The 24,872-nt window shown below is 41.9% G+C and overlaps 1 protein-coding gene across 4 annotated transcripts in view; it reads right to left on the bottom strand.

Moving 5' to 3' along the window:
* GAREM1 (GRB2 associated regulator of MAPK1 subtype 1) overlaps positions 1-24,872 on the bottom strand; it is a 93,517-nt gene that overhangs the window by 53,713 nt on the left and 14,932 nt on the right. For all 4 annotated transcript variants that reach the window (XM_085537463.1, XM_015855448.3, XM_085537460.1 and 1 more), the window contains one exon: positions 19,971-20,111. In XM_085537463.1, the coding sequence (XP_085393589.1) occupies positions 19,971-20,111 (141 nt within the window). Of the gene's footprint in view, positions 1-19,970; positions 20,112-24,872 lie in introns of those variants that run through there.

Here is a 24,872-nt window from a genome sequence, read left to right as displayed (position 1 = left end):
GCAACTGGTCGTAAGCCATAGGTAAGAGGTTTCTGAAGTTAGATAACCATTTTTTCCCCAGGTGTCCTGAATTTCCTTCAGCACAAGGCTAGATTTTTTTCATACACTGTTGCTGAAGACCAGGGGCTGGAATTAAGCATTTTATTTTTTAAGACTTTAGAGCATATTAGCTTCTAAGTTGAGAGGAATAAAATCTGGAACAAACATCATTGCTGATAAAAGAAACTCTCTATTTTCTGTTGAAGAAAGTAAAAAGCTCCCCATTAAAAACTTCCTAGCAAATTTACAACTGATTTTTTTTTTTAAAGGATCATTAAGGTCACCTATCTCTTTATTTATTATATTTAGGAAAGGATCATTTCCAGGTGGCTTGTATCATGAATGGTGTGCTGAGCAGGACTAGGGAAGTAATCGTGTCCCTGTACTTGGCATTGGTGATGCCTCACCTTGAGTACAGTGTTCAGTTTTGGGCACCTCAGTACAGAAATGATACTGAGGTTCTGGAGCAGGCCCAAAGAAGGGCAACAAGGCTTGTGAAGGGCTTGGAGAATATGAGGAGACTGAAGGAACTGGGGCTGTTTAGTGTGGGGAAAAGGAGGCTGAGGGGAGACCTTATTGCTTTCTTCAAATACCTGAAAGGTGATTGCAGTGAGAGCAGGGCTGGTCACTTCTCACTGGTGACAGGATAAGGGAAAATGACCTTGTGTTGCACCAGGGTTAAGTTTAGGTTGGTTATCAGAAAACTTTTTACAGAAAGGGTTGTGAAGCACTGGCTCCCCAGCGAGGTGGTTGAGTCACCATCCCTGGAAATGTTTAAAAACCATTTGGACGTGGTGCTCAGGGACGTGATTAAGAGGAGGGTTGTTAGAGTAGTATGGTTTGTTTGTCGTTGGACTTGATGATCTTAAAGGTCTTTTCCAACCGGAGCAATTCTATGATTCTAAGAAGTTATGACTACAACTTAACAAACTTTGCTTTCATAAACTTCAGCTGTATTATTTAAGCCCTCTTTAGCTAAACCTTAGTACTGCTTGAAACCTTCGTCGATATGTTTGGCGTAAGACATGTTGTAACAAGCTCCTATGTCAAATCTACACTTTGTGTAAGCAAAAACATATAAACCAAAGGCTTCTCACTGGCCAGCTTCAGCAGAAGGAAGAAAAAGTAAGGAAAAGGGTACAGAATTCAGTATTTTTAGAGGAAACTGACAGTCCTGATAAAAGAAAAACGTCATAAATCAGACTCAAACCAATTGTGATACAATATGGTCAGCAGACAGTGTTAAAATGCAGACTGCAATCCTCCAAGAACTCAAAAAATGGCAAATGGGTGTAACTTAAACACACCAGACATTAATAGTTTAATTTGTGGATGAAAGAAAAGTCCCAGCCCTTACAAGTAAACACATCTACAAACAGATGCCGTAATAGGAACAGTTTTGCAACACAAGATAATACTAATAAAACAGGAAACACGGTTACAACATCCCCTCTTGTAAGCGTCTTGATTACATCATGAAGTTAGGATTATAAATTACTGCCTTTACTACTTCCTGCAGTGATTTACGTTCTGTTTACTGAACAGAAGCAGCGCACGAGGGCTCTGTGACATGTGTCCTCCACCCTCACCCTCTGGCAGTCACATCCCTGTGCCAGTGAAGGGGCAGTGCCATGTACCAGCTACACCAGCACAGGATGGCTGTGCAGATGAGGCACAGCTGGGGCACTGGGCTGGGTCTCAGATCCAATGCTTCCAAAAGCCATGGCTACTTGTGAGATGTCAGTGGCTGGGCAGATGTTTTCTACTGCAGCTACATGATGATCGCCTGGTTTTGTATCTACACCCATGAACACTCTGTAACTCAGCACCAAATTGCAACTGTGGTCTCACAAATCTTGCCCTGTATCCAGATCATAGAATCATAGAATGGCCTGGGTTGAAAAGGACCACAATGATCATCTGGTTTCAACCCGTCTGCTATATGCAGGGTTACCAACCAGCAGCCCAGGCTGCCCAGAGCCACATCCAGCCTGGCCCTGAATGCCTCCAGGAATGGGGCATCCACAACCTCCTTGGGCAACCTGTTCCAGTGCGTCACCAACCTCTGTTTGGAAAAACGTCCTCCTGATACCTAACCTAAATCTCCCCTGTCTCAGTTTAAAACCATTCCCCCTTGTCTTATCAATATCTACTCTTGTATATGCTCCTTTCAAATACTGGAAGGCCACAATGAGGTCTCCCCAGAGCCTTCTCCAAGCTAAACAAGCCCAGTTCCCTCAACCCTTCCTCACAGGAGAGGTGCTCCAGCCCTCTGATCATCTTAGTGGCCTTTCTCTTGACCCATTCCAAGAGCTCCACAACAAGAACAACCTAGGTAATGACCTTTGCCTAAGTAACATACAAGTGGTCTTAATTGCACAATGAAAGAGGGAAGTGTTTAAGCATTCAAAGTGACCAAGAAACTACTCACATTCAGCAGCTATTCAAAAAAAACATCAAAAATTCTGCCAATTCACAAATGCACGAAGATATTTTATAAACCATTGCTTTTCACAGTTCTCAAAGTAAACATAAAGGTATTGAACTTGCAGAACAATCTGAGTAATTTCAAAACAGAAGGGAGCGAACAGTCTAAAAGTGACTTTGCTATATTTAGGAATAGCACAATCAATACAATACAGACATCAGCTCCGAAAATATAACTCAGGTCAGTCGCCAATGCCTGAAGCCAATACACATACAGGAAAAAAAAAGAAAAAAAAGAATTCAATCTGATAGTATAAAAGTACAAATCTTTTTTATTGGAATTTTTCCAAATGTTAAGTTCTTTTGAGGGATTTTACCCAATTTCTACACAACCCTCTTAGCAATTTGTCATGTGTTTGCTTTAGTTTTGTGTTAGATAACATGAGGCTGTTGCACAGTTAAAACATTCAGGTGATACTACACACGTGCTCAGAAGTACAGGACAAAAATGAGGGGCAATCTAACAATGCCTTCTGAGAACATAACCCTGACTTCGCAGCTCCAAGTGAAATGATACATCACAATCCAGATGCAATCAGATTTCTGACAGGTTTGTAAATCGCTGCCTGGTTGTTTACAATACTTAAGGAACACTGACGTTGATGGAGAAATTTGGTTTCCATGTCACATCTGCAACTCTTTGCAAACAAGATTTTGCTCTCTCTACCACCAGACTTAAAGAAGTTCACTGAAGCCCTTCAGTGGGACTTTACGTTTACTGTCTCAATGACTTCTATACCAAACACATTCCAATTAGGATGAAAAATTCTATGAATTTACATGGCTATCAGAGCAAGCTACCTATGTAAAGCAACAATTGAGGTGTAGTTTTGTGAGGTTTTTATTTTTTTTTATTTTTATTTTTTCCCTGAAGCAAAGATATATTCACAATTCATCTTTACCAACTAGCTTTTATACATGCAATTGCATCCATTGGAATGGAAGAGAGAAGAAACAACAGATGAGTGCATCTGCTTCTAAATATTTGATTGGATATGGTTTATTCTGCAGCCCAACCCTTACAAGAAGTACTATTAATAAATAATAGAAGTCATTTGTACATGCTGATGCACCTCCTCTTTCTAATAGAAAACACATTTATATTGTTCTTTACTCCCATGTTTCCTAGACATCGAAGCTGTGAGTAAGGAATCTAGATGCAATGCTCCAAAACACAACGTCCATAAATCTACGGCTGTGGGTGGTGGGGAATGAGTGATTTGGTATATTTTAAATGCCTGAGTTTGTAGCTAGGCATTTTTTATTGTTGCTATTCTATTTGACCTATATTTACCATGAAATCAGCTAAACAAATATATGCATATTTTTCTTATGCGCGTTAACTACATGCACCGTTATGTATTACATAGTTTTATCTGACGTTTATTTCTACATGGATAGACATTCTTTTGTAGCCTTCAGATCAGTTTAAGTTTCAGAGTTTAAGGCAGTACCTTTTTAACACTTTCTCAATCAGATTCAAAAACTTTCCCACTAATAATCCTCTACCTCCTCTCACGGCAACGATTCCCGAGGTCCATGGCAGTTCAAACAGCTACAAGGCATTGATTCTCATCACTTACCTACATTTCTCACGTTTCGAGCCACAGTAGTAGCAGCAGAATGGCAGAGAATACAAGTACTTTTAAATGATTAGAAGTAGACTTTTCTGAAGAGCCCTTATCAGTAATCTAGCTCCGCTCCCAGTGAGATCAGTGGTACTTTCATCCCTCCTAAAAAAATCCATGGCTCAGTTCAAGAAACATTACATACTTCTGCAAAACTACTTATGAGAGAGAGAGAGAATAGAGAAAGCTTTCTTCTGACCCAAAATGCCAGTTAAAAGCTTGGTCTAATCACTCCCTGATGCTGCTTGTTTCTTTACTTACTTCAAACATTACCCAGAAGTTTTGACGTGAAGGATGAGGCATAACCATTCTCCTCCTGTGGAAGGAAAAGAATTTCCTCCTCTTCCAGAGAGGAATTACTAACATGAAAGACTAATGAGCTTTTTACATCATAACTATACTTAGTGAAGAATTACCCAATGGGAGTTAGAAAGCCCTGAAACTACAGAAGCGATTATTCAAGTTATATTTCTGAATTGCAGCATTTGTTATCCATAAGCAATACTTGTCTGGCCTAGAAGCCATGACACGGTACAGCATGTGCAATCATGCAAAGCAAGGCTGTAGCTACAAACAGGGAACAGGCCTCGAATATAGAAATCACCACACAAGGTTATTTATATCAGTTTCAGAAAGAAAATGTTTGAGGATGTAAGTACACATGTTTATATTCTTTTTAATGGTTCTTCACATAAAAGGAAACATCTTTAAAAACATTTTTGTTTGTTTAGTACAAAGAATTCCTGGATGGGAGACCAACAATTACAGCAACGCTAGTCAAAGTGTTCTTAGTTCCCAAGATCAACCCTCCAACCAAGGAGAACAACAGACAAAACGCTCATCCACCAAAACCAGCCAAAGTCTTTTCTATTGTTGATTTCTTTTGAAGTCGATGATACCGCAGCCTAGGGCAAACATTAGCCGATCAGATTCCACCCTGCAGTTTTCCAAACAGCCATCCCATGCACGATTTTGGGCTTTATAGACATCTAAACCAGCCTTTAAAAAGAGCTTGCTTTAAACTGATCCAACTGAGCTGCGATCAAGTATTACTCAAGGGCTGCCTTTCCAAAGGCACTTTTCCACTTTGAATTTGGATTTTGAAGGGCCAGACTTACTGCTGCTCGAGATGAGACCACAATCAATAACCCTACCAATCTCCTCTGCATCGTTTGATAAATGCGACTAAATACCACTGCGACTGGACTATTAAAGTAAATCATTTAAAAAAATAATCAGTGCTACCCATCAATACACACGACGCTGATGACGAGTTTCCATGATGCCGATCTCCCAGAAACACAGCAGTTAACTTTATTTTAAGTTTTTATCCTAAGTTCTTAGAAACTTTTGCTGTTAATGCATTTCAGGACTTCATTTCACTCCAGCAGTCCAAAGAACTGTAGTTGTTTTTCCTTTAAAATAACAACAACAACAAAAAACTGCATTTAAAAGAACCTTCTTTTGTCTGTTTTTGAGTAACCACAGACAGAAAAATGTAAAAGCCTGTTTTTATGTTGCATTAAATGTATCCCACCCTTTTACGGATGAATTTAGGACAGTGGAAATAAACTAGATTCCTGACCAGCTTATTCCCAGAAAGAAAAGAATCAGACACTATGGTAACTTTCTACTGCTTGGTGTACAGCCAGTAGGATGCATCAACTGCTCTTTGAGCTTATTCAACTCATCTATCAAAGTGTGTGTTCCCTTTACAATGGAATAACAAGCTCTTTTAAAAATAACAAATAAAACAAATAAATAGCGATCCATGCACGCATCCCAGCAAAGAACACCGTTCAGCTCAGCTACACCGGCAAAACCAGGTATTGCTTTTTCAGTTACTCGCCCATGAAAGAAGAGCGCAACTTCCTTACGGATGAATTTACTTATGTTTCCCTCTTCAGCAAAAAATAAATCAGCCCACTGGTGTTGAATGGTTTTTAATGCTTCTGCATGAAGAGAAGGTATCTGGAAGTGACTGACTTCTGACATACAGATACCTTGGAAATCAAATCAAACTGAGATTTGGCATTTGTGCATGTATATATATATAGTGGATATTACTCACACCTTACTACAGTAATATGACTTGGCAAACAGAGAGTGCCAAATGCCTTCTTCCCCTCACCCCATGTTGCAGGGCTATAATTGGGCACCAGTCATTGAAACAAAAAGGGTTGTGCACACACACAGCTGGCCCACATCCAGGCCAGGTTGGGGAGGGAGAGCTGGGCAGTGTGCAATAGCCACAGCTGTGAGAAAGCCTGCAGGGCCACAGATTAACAGCTCCAACAAACAAACCACCCAGACATTGCTGGCCAGCTGAAATCTTGTACTCAGATTTCAGCCTGCTCTGCCAACCACCAGACCTGGCAGCATCCAAGCAGAGCTGTGCCACTCCTCTTCCACACTGCTTAGATAACAGTGGGCTCAGAGAGGTTATTTTAAGCTGCAACAGCTAGTTCATATCTTATCAAAAGGGCTTGATGTGCACAATCATTGCTGTTAATTGCTTCCCATCCTCTTCTGAAAGAGCAAAAAGAATTTTATTCATGGCATCAGGAGATAAAGCAAATAGCACCGAGGTAAAGCACTATATGTGCTCTGTTGCTGCACCGTGCCAGTGAACTCCAGCAATTCTCATTCCTCTTGCAAGAAGTCCCGCTGAGATGGGTTTGAACCATACTTCTCTTTTTTCTTGCAGAAACACTTAACCTGGCTCTTCCTTATAGTGACACAGGACTCAGCTGAGCTTGGTGTGGCAGCACTGCTTATAACTGCAGCCTGCAGAAGGAGTGGTCTCTCCGCAGCTACAGGTTGGGCATTTGCACGCAGAAGGTAGCAAAGCATTTCACCTTTTCAACACAGTCCCTGAACGGCAGGGAGCAGTCCAAGGAACAACAGCAAGAAGAAATGGCACTGCTGCACCTGGGATGCACAGCACAGTGGCAGAGGGTACTTCTCATTTGCTACACACAAACTGCACTTTGAGAACAAACTTCAGATCCAGTATCAAACGTGACTGCCACAGCACTTGAGTATTCCTCACCAGGCAAGGTTAAGTGTTGAAGAACAGCCTGACCTTGCCACAAGTTCATCTAAGGAGGAAGTTGGGCATAAATAACTGGATATGCTATTCATACAACTCCTTGCACAGCTACACCTTGGCACTGGACTCCTCTCGGATCAGTCACACAGCTGCCATCAGTAGCAAAGACTGATCATGGTAAATCTCATGCTCCCAGACCTGTTCCTACAGCTTAGGAACAATGCTTCCCCTTCAATCCTCCACACCCACTACCGTCCACTAAAAACAGTATTTTCCAATGAATGTGCCATGAGTTAATTTTAACGTGATTTTATGCACCAGCTGCAATCACACTCTACAGCCTTTGGACTGCTGTGACATTCAGAAATCAGACATTATGTCACTTATTTATCATTAGAAAATTCTGGATGTTGTGAAAAGGTACACGTGGTAACAATCACCAGCAAGAGGTAAAGAACAGGTGCATTCCAGCTCCCTAAACTACATTCTGGAACACTTCTTTATAGTTTGGGTAAGAAAGCATGGAGAAAGGTAACACCAAGCTTTGTTCTTCCACAGTGCTTCATTATGATCCGACCCCCCACTTCTCCAAAGAAAACCCACCAAAAGGTTGCAGGATTATTTTTTTCCTGGCACTAAGATGCTGCTCTAAAACTCTGTGCCACACACAAACTGGATGAGCAGCCAACTGCTGAGTGGGAGGCTCATTAAAAAGGGCCATTTGCTTGCCATATGTCTCTTTCTTCTGGACAAGACTAATTCAAGTCATTAGACTTTCAACCAGAAATACAAATCAGCGAAGCCACTTCTTTGCAAAAATGGTACCAGGCTGAGGGTTCCTTCTTGACCACCTCCTCCTGTCCTCCATCCCCCACCCAGACTGCTGCTGTTGCTTTCTGCCCCCCCCGCATCATCACCTCTCTTTCATCCTTCTCCCCCCCCAGCACCACTGTAGGATTTCTCCTGCTTATCCCCACACCCAGCACAATGACTGCAGGAGGGCAAGCTGACTGAGTAGCCTGCTTGCTGCTCCAGCATGGGAAAGCAACAGAAACACATCTGCTACTGACCCTACAACCAGAGCAGCCCTGTTGACCTCCAGCCCCACAGCAGTCTTCAGCGCTGCGGACACCAGACCAATAGAGAAACACAGGTAAAGCACAGGCAGCTATAGGGCTCCTGCACTGCCACAATGGACAGCTGCTGAAAAGGAAAAGCCAAAAAGTGTGACCACAGCACCACCATAAAATACACCCTAGGATTTCAAGTGCAGCTCTAAGCCTCTTTTTTGGATTAAGGTAGTTTTTCAGAAAGGAACATATGCACATGAGATCTTATTATAAATGTCAGCCTCTTCTGTTTACATCCTGTTTTAAGCCGCTGCCAGCCTCAAGTCAAATTCAGGTTCTCCATCAGTTCTTAGTCAGCAGGTTTGTCTCAGTTCATGTTGTTTCTATAGCAATGGTCCTCCTGGAGATCTGAAAGCATTCCACAGAAAGACTCGATACCACTGCCAGTCACAAGAAATGGTTATCTCACCCACCTAACACATTAGCAGTGTGAGTGTGTTGGGGGGAGAGGTGGGATGGGAGCTGATTAGCTGTTTTACTATCCCATTGCAAACTTCAGAGTTTCTCATTGCACAACAGATACGCCAGAGTCCTCAACCTCTGCTGTGTGAGAAACACACCCCTCACAACAGCTGGTTCTGGGTTTCCAAGTCACCCTCATGAAAATCAATCAGCTCAAGACACTCAGGTCAAACACAGCACTATTTCATTTTGGTCAAAGCCACGCGTATAGCAAGTGTCACAAAGTCTCCCCTTTAAGCCCTAGTAATCAAGAGGAACACAGCAGCTAACCAACTGGATTAAACAAGCCATCCCATGCACTATCTTGCCATTTTTCCTATCAACTTCAAAGAAGTCCCCCTTGCCCTACACAGCCCTTATTTACACAGCAGAGGCCCATGACATATTTTATCAGATGGCTTTTCCCAGTTGCTACTACCTCCTACACTCCCCTTTCTTCTCTACAGATACACATCTCACAGTTGTGTTTAGAAGTTTATTAATGCAAAAAGAAGATCCACCACAAAACAAAACCACCAACTATTATTTTTCTCCTGGCAGAAGATGACAAACGTGGTTCCCATCATTTTGATGAAGACCTTTAGAAACCTTCAAGTGTGATCATGCATCCTAATTGCTCGTTCTCTTCTTCCTTTCTCCTGCATGTGTGCAGTCACTGTGACAAAAATGGGGCACTGCACACAAAGAGCTGGTCCCCAGGCACATTGGGAGAGAGATCAGGTGAGTACGAAAGCAACAACGAATGGACACCGCCAGTGAGAGTTGCTCCAGACACCCATACACAGCCAGCCCCAGCTAGCTATTCCCAGTCTAGCACAACATGGAATCTGTGTGAGATGAACCAGAAAAGGTTAAACCAGTGACAAATATTTAAGGACAGTGCTGTGAATGTAACTCCTTTGAAAAACATAAAATTGGCAGCTAGATTTAAAAGGTCTTGCTCTACTTAGGGTACGGTAGCTCACCAGCCAGCCATTCCTCATTTGGAGTCACTCATGAGCACTATGAGCACACATTCACATATGCTCTGTATGTCCTTCTTTGTCCCAACTTTACCTGCCTTCAGGATTAACCCAGGCACTCTGCTTCACAGGGAAAGCTGGGTCCCATCTGTAGCAAAGAGAATGGGTAATAAGCCACGGGCTTCTGTTTCCATCTATTACTTCTAATTGTGAGGAACCCAAAGCAAAATACCCGTGTTTCTCCTAGCCAGGTAAAAGTTGCCACATTACTGTTAAATTGCTTCCACCCCTTTCCCACACACACAGACATGAATTAAACACTTCCACCTGAGAACAGAAAGTCTCTGCCCAATCATTCAGGACAAGAACACAAAAAAACACAACATTTTTTCCACTCTTCAAAGTTTCAAAGCCCACAGCACTACCATCCCCAGCCTGACACAGCAAAATTATCTTCTTGGGTCACAGGCTAAATTAAACACACAAATTACATTCTCCATATAAACAGACTTATGCATGGCTTAAATAGCAGGGTTTTATTTTCTTGTTGGCACCAATGGGTACAGTAGCTCAGCTGAAGCTTAAGATGTCTGTGATGTCAGTCGCTTTAATAGGCAGCATTGACGTGACTGGCTTTCGTTCCCAGACGTGAAGTGTGCTGGTTTCCATGGGGAGGATGCTGCCTGAAGAATTCCTACCACACTTCCCATCAGTTGTTTTGCGCACCAAATACCAGCTCCAGGGAAAAAATGTCTGCTCGGGCATCCGAAAATTCACAAGATGACATCACCCCATGCAGCACACTTCTCTGTGGCTATAGGAGAAATGCAACCTTCATGGAACCCTGCTGCAGACTGCTGTCAGCTGGGCTGTGTATTTAGGGAAGCAAAAGACACTGGTAATTTCTGCCTCGCTTGTTTGCCACTTAGCTCAGTTACTCCAGTACTGAGGAGCAAAGAAAATCGTTACCATTATGAACTATCAACTTGAAACACACCAGTTTTCAGATGGAACATAAATTAAATATAATATAAAAATTCAAGTCTGGCACAGAAGAGAAGGTATATACATTTTGTTGATTAAACAGCACGTGCCTTTGCAACTTCTCTTCGTTCTCTTCTCCCATCAAGGGTTCACTCTGAGGCCAGGTGGATCATAGAATGAATCACAGAAAGGCCTGGGTTGAAAAGGACCACAATGATCATCTGGTTTCAACCCCCCTGCTATGTACAGGGTCGCCAACAACCAGACCAGGCTGCTCGGAGCCACATTTAGCCTGGCCTTGAATGCCTCCGGGGATGGGGCATCCACAGCCTCCTTGGGCAACCTAATCCAGTGCATCAACATCCAGTGCATCAAAACTGTGTGGAAAACCTTCCTCCTAATATCAAACCTAAACTTCCTCTGTCTCAGTTTAAAACCATTCCCCCTTGTCCTATCAAATGATGATATTAGACCTGTTAAAATTAGGTGAATATATATATACACACACATGTGCATGCGCACACAGTTATGAAAACAGATAAGTTTCAGGCTTGCAATTACAGACTACAAGCTAATAGATCCTCTTCAAGCTTCTAATTACCCATCACGTTTTTTAACATTATTGTTTCCTACCTCCCTACACATCTACTTCAGGGCATGAAAAGATGAAGCAGCTTCACACTTAATTCATACCTAGTTCCCCAGATGATGCCTGAAACCAGGCTGTTCTTCCATCTATCCCACTTCCAGGATACAGTAGGGAGGTACTCAGGCAATCTGTTTTGCTTGTGTGTCTCCATCTCCATATCTAGAAACTTATGCAAGTACAGAAATGCCCATTCCTGTCCTAGCTTCACTGGCACGAGCTTTCAGTGCCATAGCCTTCACGTACATCCTCTTTTTTAATGCCTTAGGCTGATCTCATGGAAGAATAGCATCCTCTTGGTAACACAGGAGCCATACTTTCCACATCCTCATAGACAGAACATTCTCAAGTGGTTGTAAATACGGGAGCATCCCGGAACCTGGAGTATAGCCCTAAATACATGAAAGCTCCCAAGGTGGCTCAGACTTATCCCTTGAGCTTCCTAGCAGTTATGTTAGGCAGCTTTTAAGAGCCTTCTCCCAAGCACTTCAGCCCTTCCACTATCATGCAAACGAGTCCAGTGCTCCACCATACCAGCCAAGAGCTAAGGCAAGACAATTCATGCAGTACTGAGCAAATCCTACACGGTTTTAGCCCGTCTCTTCTGGGAAAGTGTTTTCTGGCTGCTATTCAGCTTTCCCTCAATTGCAATCTTCTAAAAAGTCTTACTCGCCAGTTAATTTCTTTTGTATGAGCCTCTAGAGCTCTATCTTAATTGATGCAACAGCTATCAGCTTCTTTGCAAACAGAAAAAAAAACACCTTACAATGAAAGCATATAAGGTCACAGCTGAATTTCAGCAGGCTGCATGCTTGCAGACATGGCATAACAGCCAAGAACCATGGAAGACTGAGAAGAACATGTGACACTACAAATCAGCAGTTGTAAAACTGCTAATTTTCCTCCCTCCTACTCGCAGCCCTTTCTCACCAACAAAACAAAGTTCTGTGCCGAAGCAAATCTTTGGCTTTTTAACAAGGGCAAGGTTGCACTGACGTGAAAGTCAAAGCAGAGAAAAGTAACTGTGTCTAAAATCATACACTTTTATGCCAAGTACATTACTGAGATAGCACTGAAAGATACCAGGCAGCAGTATCGAATGCAGAGGGGAGCTTGAGCGGTTGAATGGGTTATCACCAGAACACTGAATACAAGATTTGATACATCCACTGCCCACTGAAAGTTGAGCAAAATCTACAAATTCTGTAGATATATTCCTTAATAGGTTAAAAAAGAAAGTACAAGAGATTCTCCAATACAGATGAAACAGACAAAAGAGGAACATTTAACTAAACTTATGTAAAATGCTGCTACATCATCTGACTCGGCAATGGTGGGTAGGGGGAAAATGAAGGGGAACAGGAAGAATATGATCCCAAAGGTGCAAAAGAAATAAGCATTATTTGCCAGTGTTTTCAGTGCCTGCATTTTTAGCTTATGATTCGATATTGCACTGTAGGCCAGCAGAAATGCATCTGCCAAAGTTTAAACAGACACAGGAATTTAAATAACAGATAGGGCCACGGGGAATCATGGGAAGTCTGACATCAGCTAAACTTGGTGGTAAGCTTATGGAAGAAAAATACACCAAACAAATTAAGAATACAGAGATTTGTTCATATGGAAGAACAGCTCATCTACTAGTTACAAGGCTTTAAAAATCCAGCATATGAAGATAGTTGCCAGACTACAAAGCCTTGATTCCTGAGAACAGAAAAACAGTTGGTGGTAGTAGAAGAATGAAAAAAAAAGAGTATCACAGAATAGCTTGGGTTAGATGAGACCTTATAAAGCACACCCAGTTCCAACTCCCCTGCTGTAAGCAGGGTTGCAAAGCACCAGGTCAGCGGCCCAGCGCCCCAATCAACCTGGCCTTGAACGCCTCTAAGAATGAGACAGCAGCAGCTTCACTGGGGAACCTGTGGCATTGCCTCACCGCCCTCTGACAGAATTTCTTTATATCTATTCTATAGATCTATATAATTTCTATCTATTCTACATATATCAGTCTCCCCTCTGTTTATTAGCTATCTTAAAGTACTGGAAAGCTGCAAAGAGGTTGTCCCAAAACCTTCTCTTCTCCAAGCTAAAGAAGCTCAACTCCCTCAAGCTTTCTTCATAGGAGAGGTACTCTACCCCCTAGACCATCTTAGTGATCTTCCTCTGGAGGCTTTGTACCTTCCTTTCACCAGCAGACAATCACCTCCCTCTCCCTGCTGGCCATCTCTCTTTCCATGCAGTCCAGAATACAGTTGGAGTTAACAAAAAATGAGTAGATCAGTATAGATTAAGACACAGTCATACCCCCAACACAGAAAGCATGGGATGACATTCCATGGACAACTTAAATTGGTTTGGAGATAACTATTCTCAGATTTCGGAACTGAGGAGGGAAACTGTAGCACCTGAACACTGCTCTACGACAACCCTTCTGAACTGATACTGAAGATATATTCTTTTATGAGGAGAAAAGTCTTGCAATTCTCATGAAACTTGACAGAATCAAATGTTTAGTGTTACAAATGTTGCAGTTCTGCTTTAAAGCTATGAAGGCCATGTGCTGGTGGCAATGCTTTTATCAGCCGTACACGTGAAGTGAAGCTTTCACTCCTCTGACTGCTTTTAGGATTAAAAAAAAAAAGCCTTTTTAAAGAAAGCAAAACAAAAACAAGTTTAGAGTACCGGGGGCTAAATATGGGGGCTGTTTTCTGTCTTGGGTTTCTTTTGAGGACGTACATTCATTAATCATTTACCAGCCCATACACATGACAGCCTGCCTCTTTCAGAAACACTGAATTCAGGCTCTGTTTTGTGCAGTCCTACAGCACAAAAGCCCCAGGAGAACTATGTGATAGTTGGGTGCCAGGTTAGGTTAAAAGCAAAACACAAATTAAAATGCAAAACACATTTCGTATCAGGGAGTGGTGTACCTGTTTGCTCGGGAGGACTCACCTAAATAAGTTCTCTGCTCCAAAGCACCGTCCCTCCCTGCTTCAGATCTCACCCACCTCTTTGAACTTTAAAGTTACTCCATCAGAGCTGTGTTCCTTCACAAAAGAATAAGCTTAGTTCTTCACAAAACCATATTTAATTTGTAGGGAGGCAAAGCTGAGCAAAAGGGCTCTTTGTCTACCTGTACCTTCCCTAAATAGCAGACAGTACTGAACTATCCTTACAGAAATGAAAATACTAAGCTGAATGGAAGATGGTAAAGTATCCCATCTCCAAAGTAATAGAATTGGCAACAGCTGCCATAAAGTCACTGAGAATGAGCATTTGTTTGCCCATATAATATATGCCCCTCTTTCCCAGGCCACAAGGTATAGAATCATAGAATCACCAAGGTTGGAGAAGACCTAAAAGATCATCCAGTCAAACCATTCACCTATTACTAATAGCTCCCACTAAACCACGTCCCTCAACACGACATCCAGTCCTTTCCTTGAACACCCCCATGGCTGGTGACTCCACCACCTCCCTGGGCAGTCCATTTCCAGTGCCTGACCTCCCTTTCTGAGAAGTAATACCTCCTAATGTACAGACTGAATCTCCCCTGCCGTAGCTTGAAACCATTCCCTCTGGTCCTATCACTAATGACACGAGAGAAGAGGTTGACCCCCAGCTCACTACAACCTCCCTTCAGGAAGTTATAGAGAGCAATGAGGTCTCCCCTGAGCCTCCTCTTCTCCAGGCTGAAAAGTAATCATACTATGAGAAGAGCTAACATTCTGTTGAACAGCTAACAGCGTTCTGCATCACCGCACTATTCCACATCTCATATAGAGGAGATCCAAGGGTGATCAACAGCAGCTGTTGCCAACATCTGAAGACAGATGGGAGATGCCATACTGGCACCAAACTTCAGCACTCTCTTCTCTGTGTCCAACTTGTGAGTACCCCAGAGCAGGCAAGAGTGGGACTAGTAGCAGTGCACAGTTGTCTTAGAGGCAGGAGATGGAAGCTGCTGCTGCTGCATGCTATTAATGTCTCCTGTTCCCCAGCTGCACAGGCAAGTTCACTCTTGAGAAGACCCGCAGAGTGTCTTCCTCCTCGTTAACAGGATGCAGCGAGGAACAGGCCTATCAGGCACTGCTCTGTGATTAACAAATCCAACTAGTAGAAACAGGTTTCAGTAGATGTTCATTTACTCTGGTTCTAAAAGCAGAGACAAGATTTCTGACTCATTCTCACCAGCTGCCCCACCTGGGGAGGGCTCACATGACAAGGTTTTATATTTCTTCATTTCAAAGACATTAAGAAAGCTATCAGTATACTTAGGTAAGCAACCAGACAGGGCACAAGTGATTGCTCTGTATTAGTAATCAAACACCTTCACTTTGTGGCTGGCAGGCATGAGGTCACAGGAAGAGTATTTCCAACACCCCGGATATGTTACAACAGGGTACACCCTGCAATAGGGTGTTACTTTCTAGTGTCTTAATTGGAAGTATTTTCTTTATTAGTTGCTTCACACAAACATACCAACAGCAGCACTGATGCAAGAGCTGTTTCCCTCCAAACCCTGGACAAAGCTGGTAAGGAGAAAAAAGAAACTGTAGAGAGGGTGTCAATTTTATTTAGACAATACTAACAAACAACAATGCTAATAACAATCATTTAGAGGGAACGGCTTTGCTCTCAGGAGGCAAAAAGCCTCTAACAGACACCACAAGAGTGGAAATGAACCACGAGTCGCAAAACAGAGATAAAGTGCTAAAAGCAATGGTAAGATCCTGTTACAAAGCGATTAAGAACTGGAGCAAAGTAACTCTGATGCTGCCAACTCATCCTCAAGTGTTTTTTCTTTCACTGCATCTGCTCACCAACAACAGCGTGGCCTTTGGAAGAAATAGCTGCGCTGCACAGGCAACAGTGAGAGCTGCTTTTCCTGTACTGCAAGTTGCAGCAACCACAGCCAGCTCCACTCCACTGCAAAGCATTGATCTGCCCCCAGAACAAGCCACGGCCACATAACACAAGCATGTTTAACTGCCTGAACCCAGCCTCTTCGGTCAGAGCAGGAGATCTCTGTGGCTTGGGCTGATAAAACCTCACAAACACTTCTGGCAATTTCAAGCTCTATAACCCTGGAATGTAACACAAGGGTTAGACAACATCTGAGGGGCACAGTGTTCAAGCCTTCTTCTGAAGGCAGGTTCAATCAGTTTCAGTTATGGCAGCACATGAGTGAGAAGTGGTCATGAATGTGCATCTTTCCACATAGCTACAGAGGAACACAAGACATCTCCCCAATAAGAAGTAACACAGCGAAGTTTAATTCTGCAAGATATCAAATTTGGACCATACAACATTTTCCAGAGGTTACTGAGGGAGACACTTCAAGATAATGTTTACAGCACTGCCTAAGCCAAAACCAATGGTAGCATTTGGATAACACAGATGATACCTACTCTTTTCTAGAACAGAAATTTAATACTAGGAATACAGTACCAGAAACAAAGCTAGCTCAGATAGCAGGTAAGGACTTGTCAAATGTGAATAACAGGCCTTGATGAAAGGACACCCAAGCTTGTAAATAGCAATAGTTAACCTGGGAGGCCTTTGAAGTCTGCCCTCTTTATCACAGGTCAGAAAAGACTTCTAAGATCATCTATTCTCTTACACCAAGACAGGACACTATCAGGAAAATAACTCTGATCTACTCTTCATTCTAAATACATGAAGGTCTCTTCTACTATAGGAACCAGAAATTCATTACCAATTTGTTTTTAATTACATGAAAACTTATCTCAGTGCTACACTAACTTTAGCTAAAGAGAAGCAGACTGGAAAGGGTATTCAAAAGGGAATGCTTAGACTAACAGCTGTCATATATGACTGTTGTTTGACAGGAACAGCAAAAATTAACCATGTCAGACATCCCACTGAATAGAAACAACTGGGGTAGTAGCTTCCTGCTAGCAGCACTACGGAACAGAGTTTGCAGTAATGAGATTTCACATAAACGTAAAATACAGCCTTTTCCTTTTTTAACTGGGCTTTATTGTATTTAGGTTCAATAAGTGTACCAAAATCTGATTTTATCAAGTAGCAAAATCAGATTTATGCTATACTAGTATTTATATATGAGTGATGACTTTGCAGTATGTAAACACTAACCTCAGGAGAATAAAATCAGGTTCAAATTCCCTTTCTACTCAACAAGAGCAGCCAAAATCATGCTAAAATTTGCTGCTTTCAAATGTCACAATTTATTTTGTTAAAGCTGGAAAGATCATTTTAATGAATAGTTATGTTCATAGTCCAAGGACCTTTCTGGTTGGCAGTATAAAAAGCAATGCCAATTTCACATTCACAAAAGCATCTTACTCAACAGAAGTTTAAAGTTACAATCTGGAAAAAGAGCAGCAGCAATATAACCCCAAACTTGTCAGTAAATAAGTAAATATGCCCTGAGACAGCAATGCAGTTTACAAATAAGACCCCACCTCTAAAAATCAAAGACTTAGGGCTGAACACCATAAATACAGTCTGTCAATTGTTCTACAAAGACGGAAAGTTCTTGGATGCAAATGGAGAGCAGTGCCAGCAAGTTCCTAGGGCGCTGGCCAGCTGAACTTCCTACCTTTTGGCAGCAGAACATCCTCTCCTCTGAGAAGCTAATGATTCTGGAGCACTCCCATCACCCAGACTTCTAACTGCTTACAGCACAGCAGATGCACAAGCTAGTTCCTGAGCTGGAAGTATAACTTCATCGCGGAGTACAAATCTAACACTGAAGACTGTCACTTTCACATGGGGTTCTGGATTCCAAAAGCATGCCACGAGGCACTGCACAACGCAGCACTGAGTGCTCACTCAACACCACTTTATACAGCTGTATCATATGTCATGTCAGCATAAACTTGTTTTCAGTATACAGAATATCTCTCTAAATGCTTTTAGGATGTCAGCATCCAAGCAGTAGTTTGAAGTACTTCTCTAGCTAAGCCTTCACATCCTTAGATAAGTCTCAGTTTTCTCACAGGTAACGAACCTATTTCATGTGCTCTGACACTGCAAGTTAGCACTCATCAGTTTGGTGAGGTTCCCTCGGCAGCATCAGAGTCTATCAGATATTCACTAAGTACCTTCACTTCAGAGCAATTTTGTGAACTTGCCTGCATTTTTGTCTAGTTAATGAGGTGTTTAATGTCACCGAACTTTCTGGAGATTTTTTGACAGCAAAAAGTGTTCTGTGAAGTAAATACTCACCCTCGTTCTCTGTTAACACAAGCCAAGAAGAAAAGTACATCAAGACACTTGCAGTATCGTAGGGGACAGGTTTTGAATTTATGTAGTTATCTTTAAGATCTTTAAAAATTAATAACCAAGCTTTAGTAAACCACTTAAGAGTCCCATCTTCTTTCATGCCTATAACCAAGTTATTTGCTGCTCTCCTTCCACAAGCCAATGAGAATTTCATAATGCATCATTCAGTCTGAAGGAAGTAAAGTGTTTATCTGGCCATGGCACTTAAGTTCATGGAGTCAGAAGATGTAAAAAAAAAAAAAAAACAACAAAAAAAACAGTTACTAAGAACAAGCACTAGAAACTATTTATACTGAAGAAGTTAAATCCACTGAGTGCTAATGTCACCAGTCTAAAATTTTTAGATGTCTTAAAATTAACCTTCCAGAAGTCAGCTCCAAAAAGAAACAACATTAAGTTCCATCACTGCAATATAGTGCCGTTGTAGCAGCAGCACGACGGAAACATCTCAGTCAACTCTTGTACAACTCAGCCCACCCTCATTACAACGAGATTTAAAATGAGACAGTAAAAGAGCTGCATAGATTACTCAACTGACAAGTGGCTATTCAGAAGACAAAGTGAAAGCAGAGTACTAAGCCCACATCTTTCCTTTATATCCACAGCTCCTTTCCTCACAACATTTTTAAAGCTGGAATGTGCATCGTAACTGCAGCAAGGTAAGTACTTCCCATTCATTTAGGACTGTTCTATTCAGAATGTGAATAAGGATATTAAGCAGTTAAAAACAGTACTAGAATAAAAATGAATGAAATACTTTCTTTGGAAAGTAAAGCTAATTTTTTAAGTCATAAAATAAACACTGATCAGCTGCACCCTATCTGTCTACTTGGAAGAAAGATACTACAGCATCATCCAAAAAGGCAGGCAGCAACAAAGAACTACTAAAGAGCACCAGTGTAAAACTGCACCACTGTTCTGAAGGCTCTTGAGCTTTTAACACAGAAATGTTAAAAATCTCCCTCCAGCTTGAGTATGTAATTAAGTGCAAACCTCATTCCATCTCTGACTGATCATTTCAGGGAATTTTCCATCTTTCCCTACCATGTTCACAGATGACAAAAGCTGGTGATTTGTTATGTTCAAAACTGACATCCTTCTACATAGCTACGCATCCTGTCAATGTTCTGCCCCGTGAAACATCTTAGCAGCCCCAGGTGCATGTCACTATCTCTTGAGCACCGTAGCGTTAATTCACAGTCACTGATATTAAAGACTTAGCTTTGCTCCACCAACTAAGGAGATCAACATAAGCGGTAGGCAATTCATTCTCTTGAAATTTGTATTTCAGGTTAACAGCAGCTTTACCTGCATAATGTACAGGGATTTCTATCTTTGGCCCTATGACGTAGTGGCCCTCCTCCAGACTGTGAGCTGTAATTGTTGTCCACTGCCGGCACGAATGAATCAGGAGGTAATCACTCTCTCGAAGGCCTTCTACAGTTTCTCCTGAAAAACAGATACATGATTTTAAAATTACACTTATTGCCTATGGAATTAGCAAGTCTTCGCAGTAGGCATTGTGTTCTTATCTCTATTTATTTTTCAGAAACCCAGTTTAAATAAGTTAAGAAATCCAGTTAACTAAGTTGCAATCCATAGCCACCTAAAGCCAAATGCTGTTCATCACTATTAAGCACCTCGGTACCTCACCTGCAGATAGAGATTTCAGCTCTCTTTCTATCCCTTTGCAAGCTACTAGGTGACCAGCTACTTCTGTATATGTAACCTTAATCCTATTGCTTGAGAGGAAAAAAATAAATGAATGTTAACACACACCACAATCATCACTCAGAGCAGACTGCTCTTACACTTATACAGTCCTGTCTGTACACACAGAGAAAACAGCCTTCCTCAAGGTATCTTGAAAACAGTCAAATGAACCTTTAGGAACACCTAGCAAACACCAAACACCAGTCAGATTGACAGAGCAAAGGAACAGGCTGCTCAGAGAGCTTGTGGAGTCTCCTCTGAAGATATTCAAAACCCACCTCTACACTTCCCTGTGTCACCTACAGCAGGAAACCTGCTTTAGGAAGGGGTTGGATTTGATGATCTCCAGAGGCCCCTTCCAACCCCCTATGATGAACCCAAGAGATGGACCTCACAGACTCTACTGTGATATGACAGCAAGCAGGCACACTTTCAAGTAAGCTCAGCATTTCAAGAACTGTTTTCCAAGTCCCAAGGCAGTCCAGCCAAGCAGGCAGTCTGCTGCGCACCAGATCCTGCTCACTGACTTTGACCATCTTCTGTTCTCTGCTCACAAGACAACTCACAATAGGCACAAAAATTCTCTTCAGCTTACTCCAGCAAACACTTATAATTCCGGAGGGAAACGTGATGATAATATATGGTCTATTTGAAACTCAAGTTTCAGTTCAGAGTCTTAAACCTACACTTTCTATAACCCATGGCAACAAGCAATTATTCCATCCCACAACAAAATAAGAACAATGACACCTAAGGGAAGAACTGGTATTTTACTAGTTTCATTGACAGTAGTAAACAGATTTTGAAGAAAAGACAAAGCACCTCTGGTATGCTTTACTGTGCCTCGCAATTTGTAGTTCTAATTTCATACCATTACCTAAAGAAAGCCCAAATTCTACATCCAGGATTTGCAGGGAAATAATTACAGTATAGGAGTCTGAGTTTCTGTTTTCAGTAAAAATAAATACCATATACACATAACAAAAAGGAGCTTTCCAGTCATGGCTCACAAGCCACGATCTGTTTAAGTGGTTACTCCTAAAACTGGGTGGGACAGGTGAGTGTAAAAAGGTATTTTGAAGGCATTCCCAACAGTGACTACCTACCTAACTCTGCTGCTGAAAGTAATACTTTTCTTTTTAAGCAGAATCTTGGAAACAAAAACTCATTATAACAACCATTTCCTTGAAGAGATTACATTGGAAACAAAGTCTGTATTTCCCCCTGGATTCTGGAGCAGAACAGAAAGGCAGACGTGCACAGCAGGTAGGCCAGGCACCAGCATGCCCTATGCTTCTCTAGTCTAGGGTGAGCAAAGGTCCTGGGGTTGCTTTAGACAAAACTTCTCCTTGTAGGGATTAATGGATTAGCAAAAACACCAGGCTAACAACAGCCTCCGCACTACGGGGAAATACAAGACAGCATCAAATATGAATGAGAACGGCATGTGGTGATGCACGCTTTTCTTTCTGTGTCCTTCCACTGACTTGCCCAGCGCCTTTATACCTGCTTCCTCTCTTCAGGCTGGGGAGACATCCAAACCAGGCTACACTTCTCATGTTCTGGCCTAAGCACACCCAGATGCAGCCCTTCATACTTTACCCAGCAACCCGTAACTTGCAACACAGCCACACACATCCAATCTGATTTTTTCCTCATCTCAGTAACACAGGTTATGCAAGTCTTTCATTAATCACATTTTAACTATGTGGGAGAGAAGTCAGCAGCCTTCACATCCACAAACTATGCATCTAGACTCTCCCCTATTCAACATACTCCTACACTTCTGCTTACATAAAAATCAGACTCCATGAGAAAACAGAATACAGGTCACTCATCTTTAGTAACAATTTGTGATCAAATATGGATTAGCCGTATCTCGCCATCCCCTCCCCACCCCAAATGCCTGCAATGTAATTATACCACTACAAAGAATCTACAGGCAAATACTTGAGTTCATTATTTCCCCTAAATAACAGTCAGAAGCAAGGAGTTATCACGCGTTTCCTCACACCTCCCGAAGTTCACTACAGCTTTCCAAAGCATGAGTCAACTTTATTCATAATAATGCCCAAGACTAAGAAACCCATGATTTGCTAACAGCACATAAATCCTAATAAAGCGCTGACGCCCATCCTTACCTTACAATAAAAGCCTCACACCTCTGAACTGAGAAGTAAGCCAGTGTATTCCTAACCAAGCTGTCATCCTGTGAGCACTGTGACCAAGACACAGGCTACTTCACCACCCACCACTGAAGCAGCGCTTTAACAGCTACTCGTGTGTTCTTTCTCAATCGGATATCATCAGTTTTAGTTGCATGATTGGCAAAACTTCATATCCATGCAACTCCTAAGAACTACAAATAAAAGCCTACTGTTGTTCAAGAGCAATTGCAACGAAAGGAAAGTTCTTCAAACATCGGTACAGTTAAAAAACAAGAAAAAGATAACTGCCTAATCAACATTCTTATGCTTATTAAATACCACCTACATTAAATGCCGATACTCCTTTCACAATTCTCTCCAGTTCTAGAGCTGTATAATGCGTTGCTCACCAAATCTTGGCTCAGTCACTGTACACACTCCAACTTCAGATGAACAGTTAAAAACTGCAGCAAGGCCAGGAGTGGGATATACCTCAATCTACAAGTTCAGAGATGAGTTTCTGTTCTCACTGCCATGTTTCAGAACCAGATGAGAAAACAGTAGCTGGTTATCTGCCAAGCCTGAATTTATCCATGGAAAGCCATGACACACAGGCACGTTTCTCTTGAAGCAAGCACTGATATCCCCACGAGCTGCCACTACCACTTTCTGAGAATGAGCTTGTTTGGCATTTCTCAATTCTCAAACATCTGAGGTGAAGACTCCATTATAACTGTAGATCTTCCACTTCTGAAGGGACCGAGTTCTCCCGCCTCCTGGATCAATAATTAAAGCTTGACCTGTACATTTCCATACAAGAGAATTCCTGATGGTTCCACACATTCTCATTTGTCAAAGATGGCAGTGACTTTTCAACACCAACCACTAAAGAAAAATAACGAAACAAATGGAAAAAAAACCAAACAGGACAAACTTTCAGGATTCTCATTCTAGTTTTGAGAAAGCTGACGTTCAACTTACTGCAAAACATGCAGACCAACATGACTCATTCACTCACAGAAACTACGCTGCTAAAAATAAGCAGCCATCTACAGGAATATAAACATTTTAAAATGCCACACACTTTGTCATCCTGGTTAAGAGTTTGTATCACAGCCTTAAAGCATAAGCTTTGTGTCTAGGGACATTAGAATAGAAAGAAGTCCACACAAGGTTCCAGCAGCGTATCAGATACCATTTGCACATGCTGGATGAACTGGATACCATCTCCTCATGCCAGGAGGATGGTTAGGGAGACATTCCTAAATGCTAAATGCTGTCCCTTGCACATTAGATCAAGCAAGCAGAATTTGCTTTTCCCGGAACAAAAGGAAAATACAGAAAAAAACTAAACTCGTGACAAAAGTAAGATTGCTGCTGTGAAATAGCTGGTGAAGGAGATGCCTGCTAAACCCCTGAGACATCAAGACTTAGTACCATGTGTGTCTAAACTTGGTCTGCAGCCAAGTAACAGCTGCTGTACAATTAAGTGCATCACCTTGATGAGTTAAATAGGTGGTGGGCTTTAATTATCCCACCTAATATTCTAAGTTGCATAACAAATCATTACAGGGGAAAACCTCAGCAACAGGAGAAATCCTTTCAGTGGGCGCTCAGCCAGTTAACTACAAAAGCCCCACAAAAATGAGTAACTCCAGCTTTCTTTCCACTCAAGCTTGTACTAAGGCTTCCTAAAACTGAAGGGTTAATTCAAGGAGCAGCAGAGACAGCTGCTCAGGCAGGTGAGCTCTGTGGAAGGAGCAGGAAGACCTGTCAGCACGTAGCTGGTGTTACAAGGGAAGACTAGCAGACACGGTTTGCTTTGCAATGACCAGAAGCAAACAGAAAGCAGAGTGATGAGAAAAACTGGAGACGAGAGGTTCTTATTTATTTAACATGATATCATAGCACTGAGGAGCCTTCCTTACTTATGTGGTATCTACTGCACAGGTCAAGCAGCAGGGGCTCTCCTCCTGGCTGAGGACCAAACAAGTCATGCATTAAGATACACCTCAACATCACCCTACAGTAAGCACAGCTTCAGCCAGGATGGAATGAAATTATAATCCATTGTTAAAAAACAAAAAAGACAATATTATGTATTATGGCCTTCGGGCTCTGTGCAGAGGGACATTTCAGGTCAGAGGGAGGTCACACTGCTAACGCAAATAAATGCCAACACTGCTTTTCCAGGTTAAAAGAAAGAATCGACAACACTGCACACCAGTCAAACAGTATGAGTTGTTTTAGAGAAGGTCAGCTTGTGTCTCTACAAATATTTGCTAGTCACACTGTTCCTACAGGGGTAGTATCCCAAGGTAAACTACTTCTTTTTAGCTTGCTGGAAGAT

This window comes from Coturnix japonica, chromosome 2, assembly GCF_054131305.1.
Source record: "Coturnix japonica strain WE chromosome 2, WE-NBRP24, whole genome shotgun sequence".
Lineage (NCBI taxonomy): Eukaryota > Metazoa > Chordata > Aves > Galliformes > Phasianidae > Coturnix > Coturnix japonica.
The sequence above is the reverse complement of the archived record's forward strand: the minus strand, read 5'-3'. Positions and strand labels throughout refer to the sequence as shown.